Genomic DNA, 21,754 nt, shown 5'->3' on the forward strand with positions numbered 1-21,754 from the left:
CAGCAGACTACTGTAAGATACATTTCTAATGACACATTCATGAACAGGTTGTAAAAGCCTCATTTTTACTTTACTGCGTGATTTAAAATCATCACAGGGAACAGGGTAATCACCATCTGAGACCTTTGTGTGTACTAAAGTGTTAAAACATCTGATTTATGGTTAAAACAATTCAGAGCGAGACATCTGTTTTAGCTGAAATATACAGCACAGAGTATAGTTGTTAAGAGTACTAGGAAGTCATTGCAAATGATGCGACAACAGTCAGTGCTTCTGAGAATATTGTTTTAAAGTCATTTACAATAACTTGAGCAACTTTTAAAACCCACCAATATTTTTGAAGTAGTCCATTCTAGACTGACGACATTTACATAGATTGCAAATAAACATTCAGAACTTTTTCCAGGTTCATTGCACATATTATATGGATTTAATATGCCAGAATATCATTTTCTACAGGTGTAGCCAAGAGCAGACAACCAAGGAAGTGCGCTCTCTCTCTCACCACGTGTGTGTGTGTGTGTGTGTGTGTCTGTGTGTGTGTGTGTGTCATTTCAGCCATCACATTAGAATCTATTCCCTACTTCCCTACACACACTTCATCTGTAGCAACAATGATAAGCAATATTCCCTGATGTGAGTTGATCTACATTGCTCAACTAAGCTTGAAGACTTCTGTAGGGAACTGCTGCTTCCCACATGCTACAGATTCAGTAAACATGTTACCCCTTATCAAGACTGACCTTTTCTTTTCGTAACTGGAGATGAAGGTGAGCGAAATGGATGGCAGATGACACAAGGAAGAATGGGAGTAGATGGTGTGGAGAGTAGACACATGAAGGGCAAGAAAAAGGTGGAGGGGGAAGAGAGAATGAGTGATGGAGTAGACTGGCGACAGTGGGTAGGGGAGAGGGGTGCAAAATCAAAGTTCATGGTTGGGGTTCACAACCGTGTAGAATTTCCTTAATCAGTTGTGTATCTAGCCAGGCGTATGAGGTTTTACCGCATTTTCAATGTACAAAGATTAAATATCTGAGGAAAGAGTAAACAAAGTTTAACAAGCAAAGTGAAGCCAATTAATTCCAAAATATATCAATATTAAAATTATGACAACATCTACAACAGTGAAGTGAGCTAAAAACTTTTGCAGTACCACTTGAAAATGGCTGAAATTGGAATTGCAAAATAAATAATTTCTACAGTCAATGGCGAATGTGACGTATTTTAAAAATTTATATTCATCTCCCCCCCACCCCCAAAAAAGTGTGTTTCCATCTACCTGAAACCTGGATCTTCGGAGTTGCTGCATGCAACGACGATGTGTATCTTACTGAGCTTAACAGTGCCATGCAATAAGGCAATATAGGAATAATGATCAGTATCCGAGAATGCAGTTAGTACTCACATTCACTGCTGATGTACTATCAATTGTTGGGAAGTCGAATTTACTCCACAGGAAACAAATATATCAAACGAAAACGGCACAATTGGTTTCATGTCTCAGAATAATAGTCTAGTGCCGGAGATATAAGAACATCATTGAGGGTCAACAGTTTTAGCAGAAAATATTAAGCATTCAACCAAACTGTTCTGTTAGTGCAGACTGATTAAGGTTCAACACTGAAGAAGCATAAAGGTATTCATATTGTCATCTTTACTCGCCATTATGTCTGTCATGCAGCTGGAATATCTTCAAAGAGCAGTCTGTAATTATGTAATTATCTATCGATGAGAGAGAGAGAGAGAGAGAGAGAGAGAGTGTTAGACTATTTTTACACACATTAGCAAAGGCTCTGGAAAATTGTACTGCCTAAGCATCTTTTCAGGCAAGATTTTGGCATGTGGGCGAAAGTAAACTAATGTATAATGATGCTGGCTAATCCATTATATAAGCAAATTGTTAAAATTTACATTCAGAATTGGAACTGAATTACAAGCATTGATTGTACCACTACGTAATTCTATTAAGTTCATTCATAAATTAATGATATCATCATAGACGTTATTTTTAAAAGTTGCATTCTGTTGTTGGTGCTTTGTTTCATTGTTGTTATTTTCTTTGTGTTTCAACAATGAACACCAAAGGACAGTACTTTTGAGAAGGAATAATACTGCGATATTGTGTATATTTGTTGCTATGTGTGATAAGTTTCGCTTTTAATACTGTTCTAATTTTTTGACAAATGATCTGCCGGAAGATGAGAAAATAATTACAGTACTTCACCTCAAGTTCCTAGATCATAGAACTGTAATTTTACATGGGACAAATATGTGATCTTATGTATTTAAATGATTTAAAATGTTAACTGTTTATATTTTTATTTCTTTTGAATTACAACACAGAGTAAACTAATAAGTAAAAATCCCCAATGGATTTAGTATCTGAGTGACCAAACACTTTTGGAGTATGAAACAACACTTCAAAGTAATGTATTTTCAGATAGACTGTCTTCTGGAAGAAGGGAGGTTTTTCTCGAGATGAGGAAATTCAAGTGTTCTTCACAGGTGACACTGATGATGAATGTAACCTCCTCCTGGAAGAAGTAGTCTAAAGTGGTGAGAAAAACGTTGTTATGGAGTCTGAAGAGGATCCTAATCCGGTACCCAGAAAAGAAGGAAAGCTGAATATCTGGCGCAATCTACAATTTTGAAAGTAGGAATGCAGGAAGCGAATATACAACAGTGGACGAAGAGAATGTTTTCTAGAAAGTGTAACTCCAGACTCAAAGAGCTGTGATTCTTCGGTTTCTCCTAGTGTACTTCATGACAAAATAGCTCACGGATCAACGGCTGGATGTCATTGTCTAATGGGCCCAATATTTCGGCAAACACTCTGCCATCATCAGGAACGCCGAAAAATTTCTCTTTTCCCCCAGTCTATCCTAGAATGAAATGGTGAGCTGCAAGAGGGCAATATCTTCAAAGCCAAAACCCCTGGCTAGAGCGGCTGAAGTTACTGCGTTCTTTTACTGCATAAGTGTGGCTGTCATCTTTAGGCATGCTGCACATAATGTGCAGATAACATCGCGTATTACGAGTAGAACGTCATGCGTGCTCTCTTAGCTCTGCAGTCCCGCGCGATTTTACAGAACCTACTTGGTAAAAAAATCGATTTTGCTATTACTTATAGCTTTATATATCAGCTTCATGGTGAAGATCCCATCATTTCGGTAACGGCCATAGTTATAGTGATGTCTCGCATTTAATTGACACCGTACGAAAGTCTAGAAGTTTGCAATATAAAATAGGGGTTGCTATGATTTACCTTTGGTACATAACACATGGTAATTTGTTGCGTGTGAAATTTAGCTAACACATTTAACTTTTCTTTAGATTTGGAAAGATGTCTACCTCCAATCTCGAGAAAATGGATTTTATGTGGCGCATCAAACCTGATCGCACACACCAGCGATGAAACCAGGATGAAATATTCGTAACGTTCATCATATCTCACACGGTCTGAAATATGGATACAATATTTTGGCAACCGTTAGCATGCAAAAAGAAGAGTATTTTGCAATATAGTTATTATACGAAACTTCATTATCCACCACGTTATTCAAGTAACTATAATTTTTTTTCAATGAAACACATTAATTTTTAAGGCCGTCGATAGCTGGTGAAATGAAAATTCCTGTGGGTTTTGCTGCAAACATGGCATGTTTTTTTATACTGAGAATGTGCTATTACATGAACTGCTGACCTGCCTTGTCCTCAGTTACTCACTAAAAACAAAAAACAGCTGTTTCAGGATCTTGGCGCAGTTGGTCAAAATTCACTACTGATGACGATTCTCTGAAGAAGAAAATGTGTAAACAGCCAATAAATCTCTTCTTATTCCGCAATTTCAGTGGAATATTTTAACTCGGTATGTTTTTAATAATGAAGAACTAGTAGTAAAACGAAAGCTTTTTTATTTGCTACACTCGGCGATCAAAGAAATATAAAAAAATTCACACCTAGCATCACATTATTTTGATCGTATTTTCATCTCAAACATCTTTTGGTTCACCAAAGATATTGATAGTTATTTTTTCCATTGACGAGTAGTTAACATGCTTCTGCAAGTTGTCAAAGGGACCACAGCTTCAGAGCTACAAAACATATCATCTCAAGAAGAACTATTCCAGAGCCAAAAAGGAGAATAGGTCTGTTCGTAAAAATGTGGTTAATTTCATTTATGGGCCGCAGGAAACTGCTGATCAAGATGAAAATAGATTATATCTGTCACATATCAAAAGATATTGAGATGAGTTACAGAATTCTATTGAAAATGCCACAAAAACAGCGACTTATTTTGGACTGACTTGTTAGCCTTCTGAATAATACCGAAATTTCTCTCGTGACATGTTACAACTTGCATCTTTTGCCAAAACACTGCAGAGCTTACGAAGATTCGCCAACATTCTAGTGTTGCTGAAATTGGGACACAATCCTGAAACAGTGCAGTATTAAACTAGCAACTGAGAGCAAAACAGATCAGTAACTTACGACAGTATCCCAAACAGTTTATGAAGTATGGGGAACAATTTGAATATTTCATTCTCGCTTTACCACTGGCGCGCGTGCTCGGAATTGAGTGCACTACATGAAATCTATTTTCTCGAGATTAGAGATAAATAAATATCTCCACCTCTTGAGGAACCTCAGAAGAAAGCGGCCATTTCATTTATTCCTTTCTGTAGCGAATTATCCAGAAAGATAGGACGTATAAACAGCAAGTGGAGACTGTCTTCCGTCCACCATGGCCTTGTGGGAACAATCCCAATATTTACCAGAAGTAATTTAGGTAAATCACAGAAAACTTAATTCAGGATGGCCGGATGAAGATTCGAGCCTCCACCCTCCTGAAAATAGAACAGTTCCTCGGAGAAACAGCGTATCAAACAACCACATTCTGCGACTGTGGAGGATTCACTAGCATTCCTTGGATATCACATCGTCTTAACGGCCACGACAATGTCGAAAAGCAGTATTAATTACGCGTAAAATACAGTTCGAAAAACCATTTAAGCCTGATTGGCAAGATGTCATCTAGGACCAAGACTCAGCTATCCTTATCTCAATGCGGTTCCTGAGACTTTTCGCTCAGGTAGGGGCATTGTATGTAAAGGCTGGTAGTGGCACCAAAGTTAAGCGTCCAGACGCTAATGGGTGAAACAGCAACTGAAATTGAAGGTACAAAAGCAAAAGCAGAAATTCTTAACGCCGTTTCCAAATGTTCCTTTATAAAGGAATGCATCAATTTAATACTGGTACCACTGCAAAGATGAGTAAAAGAGATTACTAATGACAATGACGTTGAGAAGCACCTGAAATCATTAAAACTAAACAACGCTCCCGGGACTGGTGGAATCCGTATCATATTCTATATCGAGTTTGTGACTGAGTTAACACTTCTTGGAACCATAATACACCAAAGATCACTGGAACTGAGAACTGTGACCAGTGCTCTGAAGATAGCACAGATCGCACCCATCTACAAGAAGAACAAATGACCTCCTCCATGCCAACCAGCACATATTCCCATAACATGGATCCTGTGAAACCCTACTCTCGCTTTTCTAACATGACATACTGAAAGCCAAGGATCAAAGCAGACAAACGCAGTTTCTCTTGGCTTTCAAAAGGCATTTGACTCAGTAACACACACGCGCTCATCATCGAAAGTACACCTATATGGGGTACCAAGTGAGATTTATGACTACACTGAGGATTTCTTGGTTGGTAGAACACAGTATGTTACCTTGGATGGAGATTCACTGACAGATCTAGAGTAACTCCGGGGTGTGCCTCAAGGAAGTGTTCTGTGACCATTGCTGTTGTATATTAATGGCTTGCAGCAGACAACATCAATTGTAGTCTCAGACATTCGCAGTTCATGCAGTTACCTATGTAAGATGCGATCAAAAAGTTTCCGTTTGAGGGCGTTGCTGCAGCGTATATCCCACGTAGCGCGATTTCCATGCGGTTGTAAAGTCACCGCCGGCCAGTGTGGCCGAGCGGTTCAAGGCGCGTCAGTCCGGAACCGCGCGACCGCTACGGTCGCAGGTTCGAATCCTGCCTCGGGCATGGATGTGTGTGATGTCCTTAGGTTAGTTAGGTTTAAATAGTTCTAAGTTCTAGGGGACTGATGACCTCAGAAGTTAAGTGCCATAGTGCTCAGAGCCATTTGAACCATTTTTTGTAAAGTCACCAGGCAAACTCAGGGCTCACGCGCAGTTGAATCGTAAAGCCTTTATACGAGGGCGGTTCAGAAAGTAACCTCCGATTGGTCACAGTGCGGGTTGTGGGGGGGAGTAGCGACGTCATCTGTGCGTTCACGCACTCAACAGGTCAGTCGGCATCAAGCCGTGGTCGAGTGAACGTCGTACCTGCGCTAGTTTAGTTTTTGTGGCAGATTGAAATGTGTGCTGCAATAGAAAACCCCGCCAAATGTGAAGTGCGTGCTGTCATAAGGTTTTTTACAGCCAAAGGATATTCTGCAGCAGCTATTCATCGTGAGCTTTGTGCCGGGTACGGACCAAGAGTTATGAGTGAAGGAGTTGTCCGTGAATGGGTACGTTTATTTAAAAGTGGACGAGAAAACGTTCATGATGAAGAGAGGAGTGGTAGACCATCATTGGTGACTGACGAACTCGTTCAGACAGTTGATGCAAAAGTTCGTGAAAATCGACGTTTCTCAATGTCGGAGTTGTCTACTGGTTTTCCACAGATTTCTAAGACTCTCTTGTACGAGATAGTGACAGCAAGATTGGGTTACCGTAAGTTCTGTGCACGATGGGTGCCCAAAATTCTTACCGACCACCACAAAACTCAAAGAATGGCCTCTGCATTAGACTTTCTGTCACGTTATGAGGACGAAGGAGAACCATTGTTAAACAGAATCGTGACCGGTGACGAAACCTGGATTAAGTACGTGAACCCTGAGCCAAAAGAACAATCAAAGATGTGGGCACATTCAAATTCGCCTACCAAACCAAGAAAAGCCTCGCAAGATTTTTCTGCCAGAAAACTGATGGCAACGGTGTTTTGGGATGCCAAAGGGGTGTTGTTGGTTGAATTCATGGAACGTGGTACGACCATTAATCAAGACGTGTACTGTGAAACAATAAAAAAGTTACGACGGGCTATACAGAACAAACGCCGTGCTATGCTGACTTCCGGTATCGTTTTTTTGCACGATAACGCCCGTCCTCACTCTGCTCGCAGAACAACGGCCCTTCTTGAGTCCTTCAAGTGGGACGTTATCAACCATCCACCTTACAGCCCAGACCTGGCGCCAAGTGATTATCACCTCTTCATGCATTTGAAGAAATGGCTCGGGTCACAGCGGTTTGATGACGACGAAGAGCTCAAAGATGCGGTCACAGGCTGGCTCCAGGCACAAGCGGGTGATTTTTATGCAGAAGGAATTTCAAAGCTTGTGAAGAGATACGATAAGTGCCTCAATCGCTATGGAGACTATGTAGAAAAATAGTGCAAAGATGTAGTTGTAAGATGTATATATTAAAATATTTTTATTTAACTTGGTGTATTTTTTTAAATCAACCGGAGGTTACTTTCTGAACGGCCCTCGTAGATGGTGCAGCGATCGAGTCACCTGCTCAACCGCACGCGCACTGCCTCTACGTGAGCATAAGGCAGCACCAATCGGTGAGACACTTGTGTTTCAAGCGAACATGCAGCGACGTGACAGTGGCAAAAAAAGGGGCAATCGTGTTTGGCCGCACCCGTGGCCATACAATGTGTGACGATGCGGAGTGTTCGACATGTCCACAAGCAGTAGTGTAACACACGTGGCCACGGAAAACCAAGTCAGAATTACGGTCTGAAAGAGATCCTGACTGATAGGGACCTTGGACGAGTTTCACGGCTTCTGAATCAGAATCGCTACCAAACCCGACAATAATTGCTTCAGGCACTGAATGAAGATCCAAATGGTTCAAATAGCTCTGAGCACTTTGGGACTTAACAGCTGAGGTCATCAGTCCCCTAGAACTTGGAACTACTTAAACCTAACTAACCTAAGGACATCACACACATCCATGCCCGAGGCAGGATTCGAACCTGCGACCGTAACGGTCGCGCGGTTCCAGACTTAAGCGCCTAGAACCGCTCGGCCACAGCGGCCGGCAATGAAGATCCATCCCAACCTGTTAGCGAGATAACATTGCGACGGGAACTGCACGAAATGAACATCGGAGTCTGTCACCTCAAGAGAAGCTATTGCTCACACAGGCACAAAAGACGAGAACAGCACAGTTCATCGGGGTGAAAGAATATGTGAGTGGTTTTCCGAACACTCTCCCTCACTTTCAAAACTCAACTGGCCTGAAAAATTATCTGACTTGAGCCCCATAGAAAATCTGTGGAACGTGTCGGAACAGCGGGTAAAAATGCCGACATTAGCATCCCCGCAGCTTTGTGGAACTGTGCGACAAATCCTCAGCGAGTGGCGTAACATGGATGCGATGTTCACGTACAACGTTGTGGGCACACTTCCTAACCGGATCCAGGCAGTTGTGGTCACGTCCAGGGTAATAATTTCATATGGGTGACTTACTTTTCGTCCGATGTGCTTATAGGCGCCGACATATAGGAAAGAGATTAGTGTGGCAGTCTCGTCTTCCGAAGTGCGTGCGGCAAATGCGGAAACGTGAACTATGGAGACTTTAGTACTAAAAGCGTTCAACAGGACCAACTTCGTGTTATTCTTTTCTTGGCTGCAAAAGGACAAACACCGGTAGACACCCGTCGAGAAGGAAGAATGTGTATGGGGCAGTATGTCTGCTCAAAACCAGCATTGTGGAATGGTGACTCGACGCGTCTCCGTGTTGGTCGTATTCGACTCAAGACGCCGATTGATCTCCGACTTCAGCCTGAACTGGAAGACAAGTGCGAGATATTCGAGTACCCGCCCTCTAGTCCTGATGCCATTATCACGCCTTCTGTCCCTTCAAAAAGGCCATGTAGGATCGACACGTACTACTTCACGCAGCAGGGCACATGTTTTACCAACAGGTGGGTATCTTCAACCTAGTGGGTCGGTGGGGTGAGTGCTTCATTGCTCACGGCGCTTTGACTGACTGGCATACAGATTCTGAACTGTTTGGCCTTCGAACGCAAACTTTTCGATCGCCCCTTATATTACGAAGTACTGACAGTGAGAAAAGTCAGTCAGACCTTGATAAGATTTTTAAGTGGTGCCAAGATTGGCAAAATTCGTTAATTGTTATACAGTTAGCTGAGTGTAGCAATCTGTACGGATATGAAATGTAACCATCCCACAGTCTCAGTCGTAAAAATGGTTCAAATGGCTCTGAGCACTATGGGACTTAACATATGTGGTCATCAGCCCCTAGAACTTAGAACTACTTAAACCTAACTAACCTAAGGACATCACACACACCCATGCCCGAGGCAGGATTCGAATCTGCGACCGTAGCGGTCACGCGGTTCCAGACTTAAGCACCTAGAACCGCACGGCCACACCGGCCGGCTAGTCTCAGTCGTAGGTAAATAAGGTGATTGCTGGAACACTAGGGGAAAGCAAACACACTACAAAGGAAGCTGTATACAAAACACTCGTGCGACCCATTCTGGAATACTGCTGAAGAGTATGGGTCCCATACGAAACAGGACTGTCAGGGAATGTTAAACCATTCCGTGAAAACCTACTTAGATAGTTTCTACAACCAACTTTAAGCCATGGATCTAGGAATACATCGCAACGCCCTACGTATTGTCGCTACATTCATTTAAGCAGTCATTCTTTACGCGCTCCATAAGCGAATGGAATGGGAGAAAGCCCTAACAGCTGGTACCGTGGGGCGTACTCCGGTACCTTCTGCCACTTACTTCACAGTGGTGAGCACTGTAACATTAAGTGAAACAATAAAATTTCAACAAAACATGCAACCACTCAGAAACAAAACACATTCTTGTTGATTACCGATGTGCCGTGAGAGGAAACAGGGAAACATATTATGGCATCAATCAGTGGCGAGACTAAATTCTTTGGTCTATGGATCCAAAGTAATACGAATCATGCGGCAGATCTTAACTCAGATTTGAGTAACGGTTGTTATGCCTTAAGAGCCGTTAAAAGCAGCGCAAATGAGCAGATTGGCATGAGTACATGTTTTCGTCCTTAACCTCAAATACCGAATCGTATTTTGAACTAACATTAACGCAGCGCTGAGAAATTTCGAAATACAAAAGAGCTACAATTATTGCTGGGAGGTGCATTTCAGATATATGTTTAAAAAATTTACAATTTCACCAGTACCTCAGCTGTACCACAAATACTAAACATAAAAGTACGAAATCTATGCCGGCCGAACTGGCCGAGTGGTTCTAGGCGCTTCAGTCCGGAACCGCGCGACCGCTACGGTCGCAGGTTCGAATCCTGCCTTGGGCATGGGTGTGTGTAATGTTCTTAGGTTAGTTAGGTTTAAGTAGTTCTGAGTTCTAGGGGACTGATGACATTAGGTGTTAAGTCCCATAGTGCTCAGAGCCATTTGAACGAAACCTACAGTACGGCATCCATACAACAAGTTAATATTTGTATATCAATATTAGACAACATATGTACGTTTTAAATATTCATTTATAAAATACGCGCACAGTAGACCGTTCACAGATAACGGCTAACAATATACGAAGGTAAGTCACTTATTATCTGCAATTTAGATATGTATTTTCGTTTATTTTGCTAGTACTGTCGTTTTACTTTTATGACGCATACTTTGTTTATTTGTTGTTATATCTTTTTTCGATTTTGAAGCCGCTAGGTTAGTTTCGTTATCGCTGCCGTGCTGTTAATCATAGCTGCTCCGCTGCCTATTTGCACCAAAGAATAACAACGTTCAGTGATCCGGTTTTTTTTTTTTTTTTTTTTTTTTTTTTTTTTTTTTTTTTTTTTTTTTTTTTGGTCGGAAGGCGTATCAGGGGCCGAAATTCATCGAAGACTTTCGGCACAGTACGGGAACAGTGTTTTGCCACAACGGAGTGTCTACTAATGGACTGAACAATTCCGAAATGGTCGCACAAGTGTTACGCACGATGAAGGAACCGGACGACCGTTTACCGCCACAAATGAAGAAACCATTGAGCGTTCACGTGAAATGAGTCTCTTAGACAGACGATTAACTATTGACGAAGTGGCACATCGTCTGCAAATTAGTCACGGTTCTGCCTACGAAATCATCCTCAACAGACTTGGGTTTCATATAGTTTGTGCAAGATGGGTCACAAAACAACTCACACACTTGCATAAACAAACGCTCTTGGACATCTAAAAAAACGTTTGGATCGCTATGGTAACAAAGGGGATAACTTCTTAGACAAGATAATTAACGGTGACGAAACATGGATCCAGTATTACGAGCCGGTGAGTAAACGACAGAATATGGAATGGAAACATCCAAATTCGCTCTGCGAGAAAAAGTTCAACACCCAACCGTCCGCAGGAAAAATACTACGGTTTTTTGGGACGCACAAGGTCCAATACTGGAACATTACGGGGAAAGGGGCACAACAATAAACAGTGTACGTTACAGTGAGATGATTACTGACAGGCTAAAGCCTGCAATTCGAAGCAAACGCCAGGGATTGCTGTCAAAAGGTGTTTTGTTGCACGACAATGCCCGTCCGCATACTGCTGCCCGCACTGCTGAAACGCTCCATAAACTCAAATTTGAAGTACTGAATCATCCTCCATACAGTCCCGATCTTGCCCCTTCTGACTATCACTTGTTTGGTCCACTCAAACAGGCATTAAGGGGCTGTCGATTTGCCACGGACGAGGCAGTGAAAGAAACGGTGCATTCCTGGCTCACAGCTCAACCGAGAACCTTCTTTTATGAGGGCATCAGGAAGCTTGTACAACGATGGACCAAGTGCGTTGAAACGCAAGGAGACTATGTCGAAAAATGATGTTCTTTTAAGTTTCCTATTTAATTACAATAAAATTTTGTAACTACTTTGCGGATAATTGACGTACATTCAGCAAAAAGATACCGTACCACAGTTAACGTAACACAAAGTAGTGGACAGTCAGGCAGCCATAAAAATATTAAAAATATTTTACAATGGATCGAGTCCCCTTAAAAATAAGTTAAGTGTAGTAAGTAGTAATAAACTTACTTCGAGGCTAAAAGAAATGGGAGCAGGTGGAGGAACCAAAACAACGGCTGCTAGAATGCCACTGTACTCAATGTTTGGTCGCTAAGCTTGTCTATGGACAGTGGACAAGCAGGAAAAATTATCAAGACTAAGTATTCACACAGCGCTCGCGAAAAACTTTGTAAACAATGTATGTATGTTTTTCAACTAAGTGCCTTAACTGTAGATCATGTATAAAGTAAATATAGCACGTATTAAAACATTCATGCAAATGGTCGGCTTGTAGCCATTAAGAGAACTTATTGTTTTTACACGATCCATCTATCTTGAAAATAACTAATGCAAACGCGAGTTTTCTGCTAGCAGTGCAATTTAGGTGTATCTGTCTCAGAAACTATTTACACTCTGCTGTAAACATACATTACAACAGCACCAAACACGCCCAAAAATTAACTATTAAAGTGGAAAATGCAATACATTTGACAGCTGCAAAACCACGTCTTTTTTTTTTTTGTACTGACCTGCAAGTCTACCGCATAGCAATCGGTACACATTGGCGACACTACTTCTGTATGACGCTGTTATCTGAGCAAATTACGAGGGGATATTAAAATCAAGATAGTGCTTATCTGTATCGTGTGACGCAGCTGTACGATCGCAGCTCCAATAGCAGGCCTCCACGGACGACAGAACGTGCAACCTTATTTCAGTGTAAGTTAGTCCGATGGGTGTTTATGCGATTATAAATTGCAAACTCGCGTTACTTTCACTATACAAGCATGTCATCCACGAGATACCAACACATATTTTTCAGTTTTGAATTGTTACTAAAGAAATTCAACTCGATATAAAGACCAAGAAAAATGGCTATTTTCAGAGTAGTTAGATAACATTAGCCGATGTTTGTTTTTCACGTAGCTAAACATCAGAAGATGATTTATGAATGTTTACTGCATTTATTTAATACCGTATTAAATCATGAGCGCTACTTTATAATAGTCGTTACGCTGCTATTTCCGCATATGAAAACTGGAATACTCCTGCACGAGTCAAGTCTCCTCTGTGAATTTTTATACTGCGACAGTAAACACAGAAACAATTAATCGTTCGAGAACAAGAATTAATAATGGGGGAAAAATTATTGCTATCTCCAACAGTGTAAGCCCATGGAACGATGTATATGGTATGTCTACGAGAGAGAATAAGGCAACTGTCAGACGAGAACTCTTTCTACGCCAATAATTTCTAGCGTCAATTTCTGCCTTTTTCTCACTTTATTTGGGGAAGCGAGGGCTTAATATTGGTATTGAAGATCGATGGACTACAATGTCTGAGTAGAATATTGGCTGTGGCATGCATTTCCAAAGCTGTTTATTGTTATTCGCCAAAGGCGATTTTGCGGAAACCCTGAATTTAGATGGCAAGATGGAGTGTTTAACCTTCTTCCTTCTAAATGCGAGCCCATTCTGCTAATCTATGCACCTCTTGCTGAGTTCATAGTGCTTGAGACGCACAGCGGGAAAAGGCCACATTAAAGCTGGCAGTGACTTTTCCAATTCCAGCTACAGTACGATCGAGAGAAAGTTAACTAAGTTCTCCTTACGTTGTATTCACGCTGTTTTATAAGCATTACAAGAACGTCATACTCCTACCTCAGCTCTGGCCTATTCTGACCAGGTATAATACCATGCGTGTAGAATTACCGAGAGCTCCTCATTATCCTTTTTCATTGAATTAACGACACGCTGTGGTAATATGCAACCACAATTTCGGCTTTTTTGAAACCTATGCGCATGGTATGAGTCGCTTATTACAGTAACGATAATCAGTCGACGACTGCACTGCACAACACTTGCATAGTACATAACATACTCTTAACAGAAAGATACAACATAATTTGAGTGCTAACATTGAAGACTATCATTATAGTCATAGCAGTAAAATACTCAAAGAAATAAACTGTTTAATTCCCTGGGTACCTAAACGGTAGATTTTAGGACTGATATTTGTTATGGGACAAGTTGCAAGACGGGGATGAACAGCGTATTCAGACCATAAGCCACAGTATTTCCACGCTTCCTTTACCCAGTATCCATTTAGATTCATTTGTAAACTCTGGTGACAAATTTACATTTTGAGTAAAACAAAAAAGCCATCTCATTCCAGGAGAAACCTTCGTCAGAATATAGGGGTCATCAACTGGAGAAGAGTTTGCACCGCTCATTTGTCTCTGAAAGCAATCAATTCGAAAGAAAGCATCAGTATCAGGAACATACGTGATGAAATTACCCCACAGAACGCCGTAACACAAAATACGTTTTTCAGCGAGAAATTCGAAAACGCTGCCCTGCTGCAACACGTAGATCTCTCTCAAATATTACCACAGCTGCTGGATGTTTATTAGCAGGCGTAGCAGCTGCACTAATCTCTACTTTACGCAACAGATACATGTACGAACATGCATATCGTGCTGTGTCGAACTTAGAAACTAACTGTTTTAATTATAGCAGGAATCGAGCAATGATTTTAACAACGGAGCGACTAGTAACCACCCCACTCCCTATTCTTTAAAGAATCTAACGCCTCTGCATAAAACAGCTCTCATTATCAAACACTTGATGTGTATAGTGTGGGTAATTTGCGCTCTTTTTCAAGAAAAGCTAGTTTTTCACGCATCTCAATGTCGCTCAATTTTATATATATATATATATATATATATATATATATATATATATATATATATATATATATATATATATATATATATATATATTACTACAACCACAAGGTGGTTGTAGTAAGACCGACTACCATAATATCCAAACACATCAAAAATAAACTCAAAATGTATCTATTTCAAGTAGCAGATAAAAATTAGCTAGAAGGCTTCCTAACAGACATTCTCCACTCCTTCCAATCTGAAGATGCAAGCGCAGACCAGTGGTGGTTTGGATCAGACAAATAGTACTGACAGCAATTTACAGATATGTACCAAATAAATTACTAAGAGATGGTACTGATCCCCCATGGTATACAAAACGGTCAGAACACTGCTGCAGAAGCAACGGAAAACACAGACCAGATTTGAGTGCAAACGAAGTTTTACAGCTCGAAAGTTAACGCAAACTTTAATGCCAGATGCTTATAACAGTTTCCGCAACGAAATTATGTCTTAAAATCTAGCAGAAAACCCAAAGAGATTCAGATCGTAAAGTACACCAGCCGCAAGACACAATCAACACCTTCATTGGACTATAGCAATGATAATGTTACTGATAATAGTGGCAGCAAAGCATAGTTACTAAACACGACTTTCCGAAATTCCTTCCCAAAAGAGGACGAAACAAATATTCCAGGATTCGAATCAAGAACAGCTGCCAACATGAGACACTTCGAAGTAAATTCCCTCGGTATAGCGAAGCAGCTTAAAAACACCTAATAACGGCAAGTTCTCCCGTCGAGATTGAATATTAGTCAGTTTCCTTCCAAAGTACTTTGATACAATAGCTCCATAGCAATTATAGACAACCCTCGCTTTTCGAAAGATTCGTATCTAAAGGTACGAAAGATTTGCAGCGGGATTTTGGAACATACACCGTGTTCGAACATTATGAATTACCTCGAAGAAAATGACTTCTTGATAAACACCCAACATGGCTTCAGACAATACAATTCTTATGAAAAACACAAGCTCTTTACTCTCACAAGCTAATGAGTGCTATCGACAGGGGATGTCAAATTGATTCCATACTTTCAGATTTCCACACCGTTCCTCACAAACGACTTCTAATTACATTACGTGCCTACGGAGTGTCGTGTCAGTTGTGCGAATGGATTTGTAATTTCCGTCAGAAAGGTCACAGTTCGTAGTCACTGACGGAAAGTCTTAGAGTAAAACAGGAGCAATATCTGGCGCGTTCACCAAGGAACTGTTATAGGCCCTCTGCTGTTCCTGATCTATGCAAATGATTTAGGAGGCAATATAGTAGCCCTCTCATTGTTTGCAAATGGTGCTGTCATTTACTGCTTTGTAAAGTCATCAGATGATGTAAACGAATTGTAAAATATTTAGATAACATGTAGGTACAGTCCGAAAAGTGCCAATTGACTCTAAATAATGAAAAGGGTGAAACGATCGACATGACTGCCACAACGAATTAGCTAAATTTTGGTTACACGATAAATTACACAAATCTACAGGCTGTAAATCCAGTTTAATACTTATGGATTACAATTACGAATAACTTAAACTGGTACGAACACACAGATGATGTCGTGGTGAAAGCAAACCGAAGACTGCGACTTATGGACAAAACACGTAGAATATGCAACGGGTCTACTGAACAGACTGCTTACAACACGCTTGGCAGTCCTCTTCTGGAGTATTACTGTGCGGTGTGGGATCTGCATCAGATAGATTGACAGAGAACATCGGGAAAATTCAAAGAAGGGCAGCTCATTTTGTATTATCGCTAAATGTGGGAGAATGCCACAGATAAGATACACGAATTGGGTGGACAACCACTAAAACAAAGGCGTTTTTCGTTGCTGCAGGATCTTCTCATAAAACTTCAATCACCAACTTTCTCTTCAGAATGCGAAAATAATTTATTGGCACCCGCCTACATAAGAAGCAATGATAACTAATAAATAAGCGTGATTAGAGCTCGCGTGGAAAGTTGTGTGTGTGTGTGTGTGTGTGTGTGTGTGTGTGTGTGTGTGTGTGTGTGTGTGTGTGAGGGGGGCGGGGCGGTTCCTGCGAGAGTGATATGGTCGAGAAATAGGTTGAAGGTAGTTGAGGCACTTAATTGTGAACTGCAGAGTGATCATGTAGACAGAGAGAGAGAGAGAGAGAGAGAGAGAGAGAGAGAGAGAAAGACCAAAAGCTGACGGAATCCGTCAGACACACTACGGGATGAATGCGCTGTGGACACTAAGTACAGGTAACACCATCTGTGGCCGGCGTGAAGACTGCAAACAAAGATCCAAAGCACAGCGTTTGCATGGGACCCAACTTGCGGAAAACAAAAATGGAAGCAACAGCAATGTGAACTCCAGATGGCCGAGCTTTGGGAAAAAAATAGCGTTTTTGGTGCGGGACGAGCGAGGCACGAGTCATTTTACGTAAGCATAGAGTGAAGGTAGCGACCAGCGCAGCGGAAACATTACGGAATGGTAGCATTTCTCTTTATTATTTCCAATGTTTACGTTACTTAAACTGCAAAGTGACCGATATATTATATTTATTAATATTTTAATAAGAGGTATGAGATATGAACAGGAAAAGGCAAAGGAAAATCTGGGGACTACAAATAAATTTCCAACCAACGATTGTACTTTTAGTGTCCCTATGATTCTGCAAATAACATCTCAAAAATAAACTGTAATTAAAGAGTATATGAATTCGTATTTCGTTACTTGCATTTTGACTTTGAACAAGTCTGCATCAAAATAGATTCCATTGTACATAGCCAACTATTGTCGCCAGTATTTGGCGAAACTTAGCGTTGTGTCTGCTTTGCTGCGAAATACTGCGATGAGAAAGAACCTTTTATCAATGTAAACCAAATTTGTTTCTCTACAGAAATTTTATAACAATGTAATTGTAATAACCATGTAATTGTAAAGATGCAGCGTTTATATCGCGTGAAAGATGTCGAGAAAGTTACGTCTCCCGCTGTTTTTACGGTGAATATCACCCCCACAAATGTAAATCATCAACTGTAAAATAATGAAACTAATTTATATACGAAATTCTCGTGTATGCGTTACGGCCCCCTGAAGGATTTTTATTTGCAATCCAAAATTTTTCTTTGCCCTCCCTTATCACGTCTTTTAAGAAACTGCTAATTAAGACAATATATTGACCATTAGTCAGGTTTATTTACAGTTGACGTAAAAATTGAAAATAAGGAAATATGTATTTCTCAACACCTTATCATCTGTAGCTCCCACTCCTTTCACTTTCTTCTCTGGCCGAGCCCCCATATACCAGTGCCGACGAGTAGGCGCGGTCCCCCCTGAGAACCGTGGGCCTCAAGAATAATTGAGTTTGACGACTACTGCCCTGAACAACTGCTTCCACAGTCCGTTTTCTTATTTTCAAACTGATGACATCGCAGCTGAATCAGTTCTTACCCAAATGTATTGTGGTCTGCTGTATTTGAGGAGTGAAAAAAAAAGCAATTGAGGAATTGTCGCTAGCAAGGATTTTCAAATGTTCAAATGTGTGTGAATTCCTAAGGGACCAAACTGCTTAGGTCATCGGTCACTAGACTTACACACTACTTAGACTAACCTACGCTAATAACAACACACACATCCCTGCCAGAGGGAGGACTCTAACGTCCGACGAGAGGGGTCGCGCAGTCCCTGACATGACGCCTCAAACCACGCGGCGACTCCGTGCGGCGCCAGTCACACTAATTACACCACTGCACGGAGCAGATAGCGGTTGTGGGATTTAACATCTGGCACCTTAGCCTTCCCAGAGTCAATATTGGAATCTCTGCGTGAGCAAGCCGAGGCTCTGTCGGTGTACGGATTTAACGGAAAACCGAGTTTCGGAGTTTGTGTAAGCTTAGTGTTACAAAGCGTCCGGCAACGACTTACCTGAGAGCCCGGAGCCGGCCGGGAGTCGCGGCTGTCTGCGTCGGCGTAGTCGTCGGCGCTGTCGCCGTCGCCGTCTCCCTCTCCGGAGGCAGAGCCGGAGGCGGCAGAGGCGGAGGCAGCGGACGCGGCGGGCGACGTGGGCGGCGACTCGGGAGGCTGCGCGGGCTGGGGGTGGGCGCCGGCGCCGGCGCCGCCCTCCTCCAGCCGCAGCGAGTGCGCGCGCGAGCGGCAGTGCTTGTACAGGTTGGAGCGCGTCTTGAAGGCAAAGCCGCACGGCCGGCAGGGGAACGGCCGCTCGCCCGTGTGCGCGCGCACGTGCTTCTGCAGCACGCTGGGCTTGGCGCACGCCAGCCGGCAGTAGGGGCACGCGTACCGGCCCGCCGCCTCTTCCGCCGCCTGCCCCTGGCCCTGCGCCTGCCCCTGCACGTGGCCGTCCAGCTCCTCGGCCGCCTCCGCCGCCTTCTTGAACTTCTTGTGCAGGTAGCGCACTTCCTGCTGCTGCGGCGACTTGTCCCTCTGCGCTGGGGACACGGCCTCGTGGCTGCCGTTAGGTGCCCGGGGTTCCGCGACCACAGCCTCTTCTGTAACATGCATCAACTCCTCATCCAACTTCCGTTAACATCTGCAAGTCATCTTATGGTGGGCGTCGGATAGTAGCTCTAGTACGACTATCTCATCCGATCTTTCCCATTCGCGAATGTTGCATGAGAAGAATGACCTCTCCGCCACACACAATGCCTTCCTTGTAGGGTCTGTCACTGGTGTTTGCCTAGCATCTCAGGAACGCTCTCGCATTTACTAAACGACCTTACGAAACACGCCGCACTTCCCTGAATCCCCCGCTCCCATGCATTAACTGATGATCAATACTATAAAATGTGCCACACGAGAGGTTTGTAAGCCACCTTCAAGATTCTTTCATTGAATTTCAGCTTGACATTTGCTAGCCGGCCGCAGTGGCCGAGCCGCTCTAGGCACTTCAGTCCGGAACCGCGCAACTGCTACGGTCGCAGGTTCGAATCCTGCCTCGGGCATGGATGTGTGTGATGTCCTTAGGTTAGTTAGGTTTACCTAGTTCTTAGTTCTAGGGGACTGATGACGTCAGATGTAAGTCCCATAGTGCTCAGAGCCATTTGAACCATTTTTTTTGACATTTGCTTTTCTATACAATATTTTTAAGTGGTCATCCCGTATTTAGCCAATCCGGTCGGTTACACCTATGAGTCTTAGGGTTGTTACTGTTCCGAATAACTTATCGCGACCAAAGAATAAATCTGTCACTGTTAGATTACGCTGTAGGCGAACTGTTTTTCTTCGCCTATTTACGTGCGGTACGTTACTTTTGTTTCAGCTCAGTGTGAACTGCCAGCCCTTGCTCCAATCAGTGGTACTCCGCAGATCTTCCAGCATTTCGCTACAGTCTGCTGACGCTGTTACTTACCACAGGCAGTAGCTAACAGTCTCATGGAACTTCCGACGACATACAATCCATACAGTAACACTTCATTTGGGCTACTTCTGGAAATACGTTTACATCTGTCGCTTTTGTTACGTTAAGAACATGTTGAATTTTTGTTTTAAGAAAGTCTTCAGTCCAACTGAAAATCTTGCTCGATATCCGGTAAGTACGTATTTTCATTACAACACAACAGTACGGAAATGTATCGAATGCCCTCGGAAAGCACACGGCAGTCGAATTCATGGAGGGAAAGAGCGAGCTTTGATTTACGAGATTTGTGCTTATGGTATCCATTTTAACTTCTATAGAAGTGATTTTTGTTCTTCAACGTCATAATGCGTCAACAAAAAACATGTTCCATAGTTTTACTATAGACTGACGTCAGCGATATATGTCTATAATTATGTGCATCTGTCCGGCGACACTAATTTTACACAAGAATTATGAGAGACCTTTTCCAATCGCTTGGTGTGGTACGCTCCAGCGACCTGCAATATGCTGCTGCTAGAGGGGGAGCGAGTTTTTTCGCGTAATCCCTATACGGGATGATTCCGTCATGATGATAAAAAATTTAAGGGATGATGGGCAAGGGTGAATGTGTGTTTGAGGTAAGCACCCTGGCTCGAAAACAAACTAGTCGAACGTTATACGCTCAACTCGTTCTCATCCCTCCGACAGTGTACTATTCTTACTGTTAAGCTCTTCTCTTTCCAAATTTGAGGAGGGGGATAATATGGACCAAAACAAGAAAAAGTAAGAGCTAGATGCACTTTTTTTCAGTAGAATGTGTGTGTTTCAGTAGAAGATGAACAAGTGCTCATACTCTTAAGGTGTGCACTTTAGAGCCCATGTATATTGGACATTTTTTCCTTGTTTTGGTCCACACTACCCTCTCCCAAAATTTGGAAAACAAAGAGCTCGCACTAGAAGAGATTCATTGTCAGAGGTATCAAAAAGATTTTCGCTTGTAACTTTCGGCTCGGTCGTTTCCGAACCATGATACCGGATCTCTAATTGATACACTTGCGCTTCTCCATCACCCCTGAAAAATCTGTATCATCATCACGGAATCAGCCTGAAAAATCTCTCAGGTATGAATTTCAACTGCAGGGACGCATCAAAATCTAAAGCTGTGTAGGGTCACGTTTCCTCTCCATATACATTGATCTCAGCACTTCGTATTATAGTCCAACGACGTTCCGGTTATAAATGCACTGTGGTTTGTTAAAACAATTCCTGCAACAAAAATTTCGATACTGACGGACTACGTCTCTATTGAAAGCCAGACATCAGAGAAAGACACAGTACAGGAACCTACATAATGTAGAAAAGACAATATAATTAGTTGGTGTTCAAAACCATTGTGGAACCAAAGACAGAGGTTTGTTTAGCTAAAGAAAAACAAATTTTACTGTCGATGCTTTATGACTCATGTTGATATTTCCAAACAAAATACTTTATAGCAACCAGCCATTGAGAATTGCGATATGTGCTCATCGCTGTGTCTTTTTCTGATGCAGAAAGTACCAAATTTGGAAGGAGCAAACTTCACGG

General features: G+C 42.1%; 1 protein-coding gene across 1 annotated transcript in view; it reads right to left on the minus strand.

Annotated features, from left to right (window-relative positions):
- LOC126253464 (uncharacterized) overlaps nt 1-19,335 on the minus strand; it is a 99,199-nt gene extending 79,864 nt beyond the window's left edge. Inside the window, exon 1 of the mRNA XM_049954860.1 lies at nt 18,742-19,335. Within this exon, the coding sequence (XP_049810817.1) occupies nt 18,742-19,335 (594 nt within the window). The remainder of the gene's footprint in view (nt 1-18,741) is intronic.
- Between the last annotated feature and the right edge of the window lie 2,419 nt (nt 19,336-21,754).

Source organism: Schistocerca nitens, chromosome 1, assembly GCF_023898315.1.
Source record: "Schistocerca nitens isolate TAMUIC-IGC-003100 chromosome 1, iqSchNite1.1, whole genome shotgun sequence".
NCBI lineage: Eukaryota > Metazoa > Arthropoda > Insecta > Orthoptera > Acrididae > Schistocerca > Schistocerca nitens.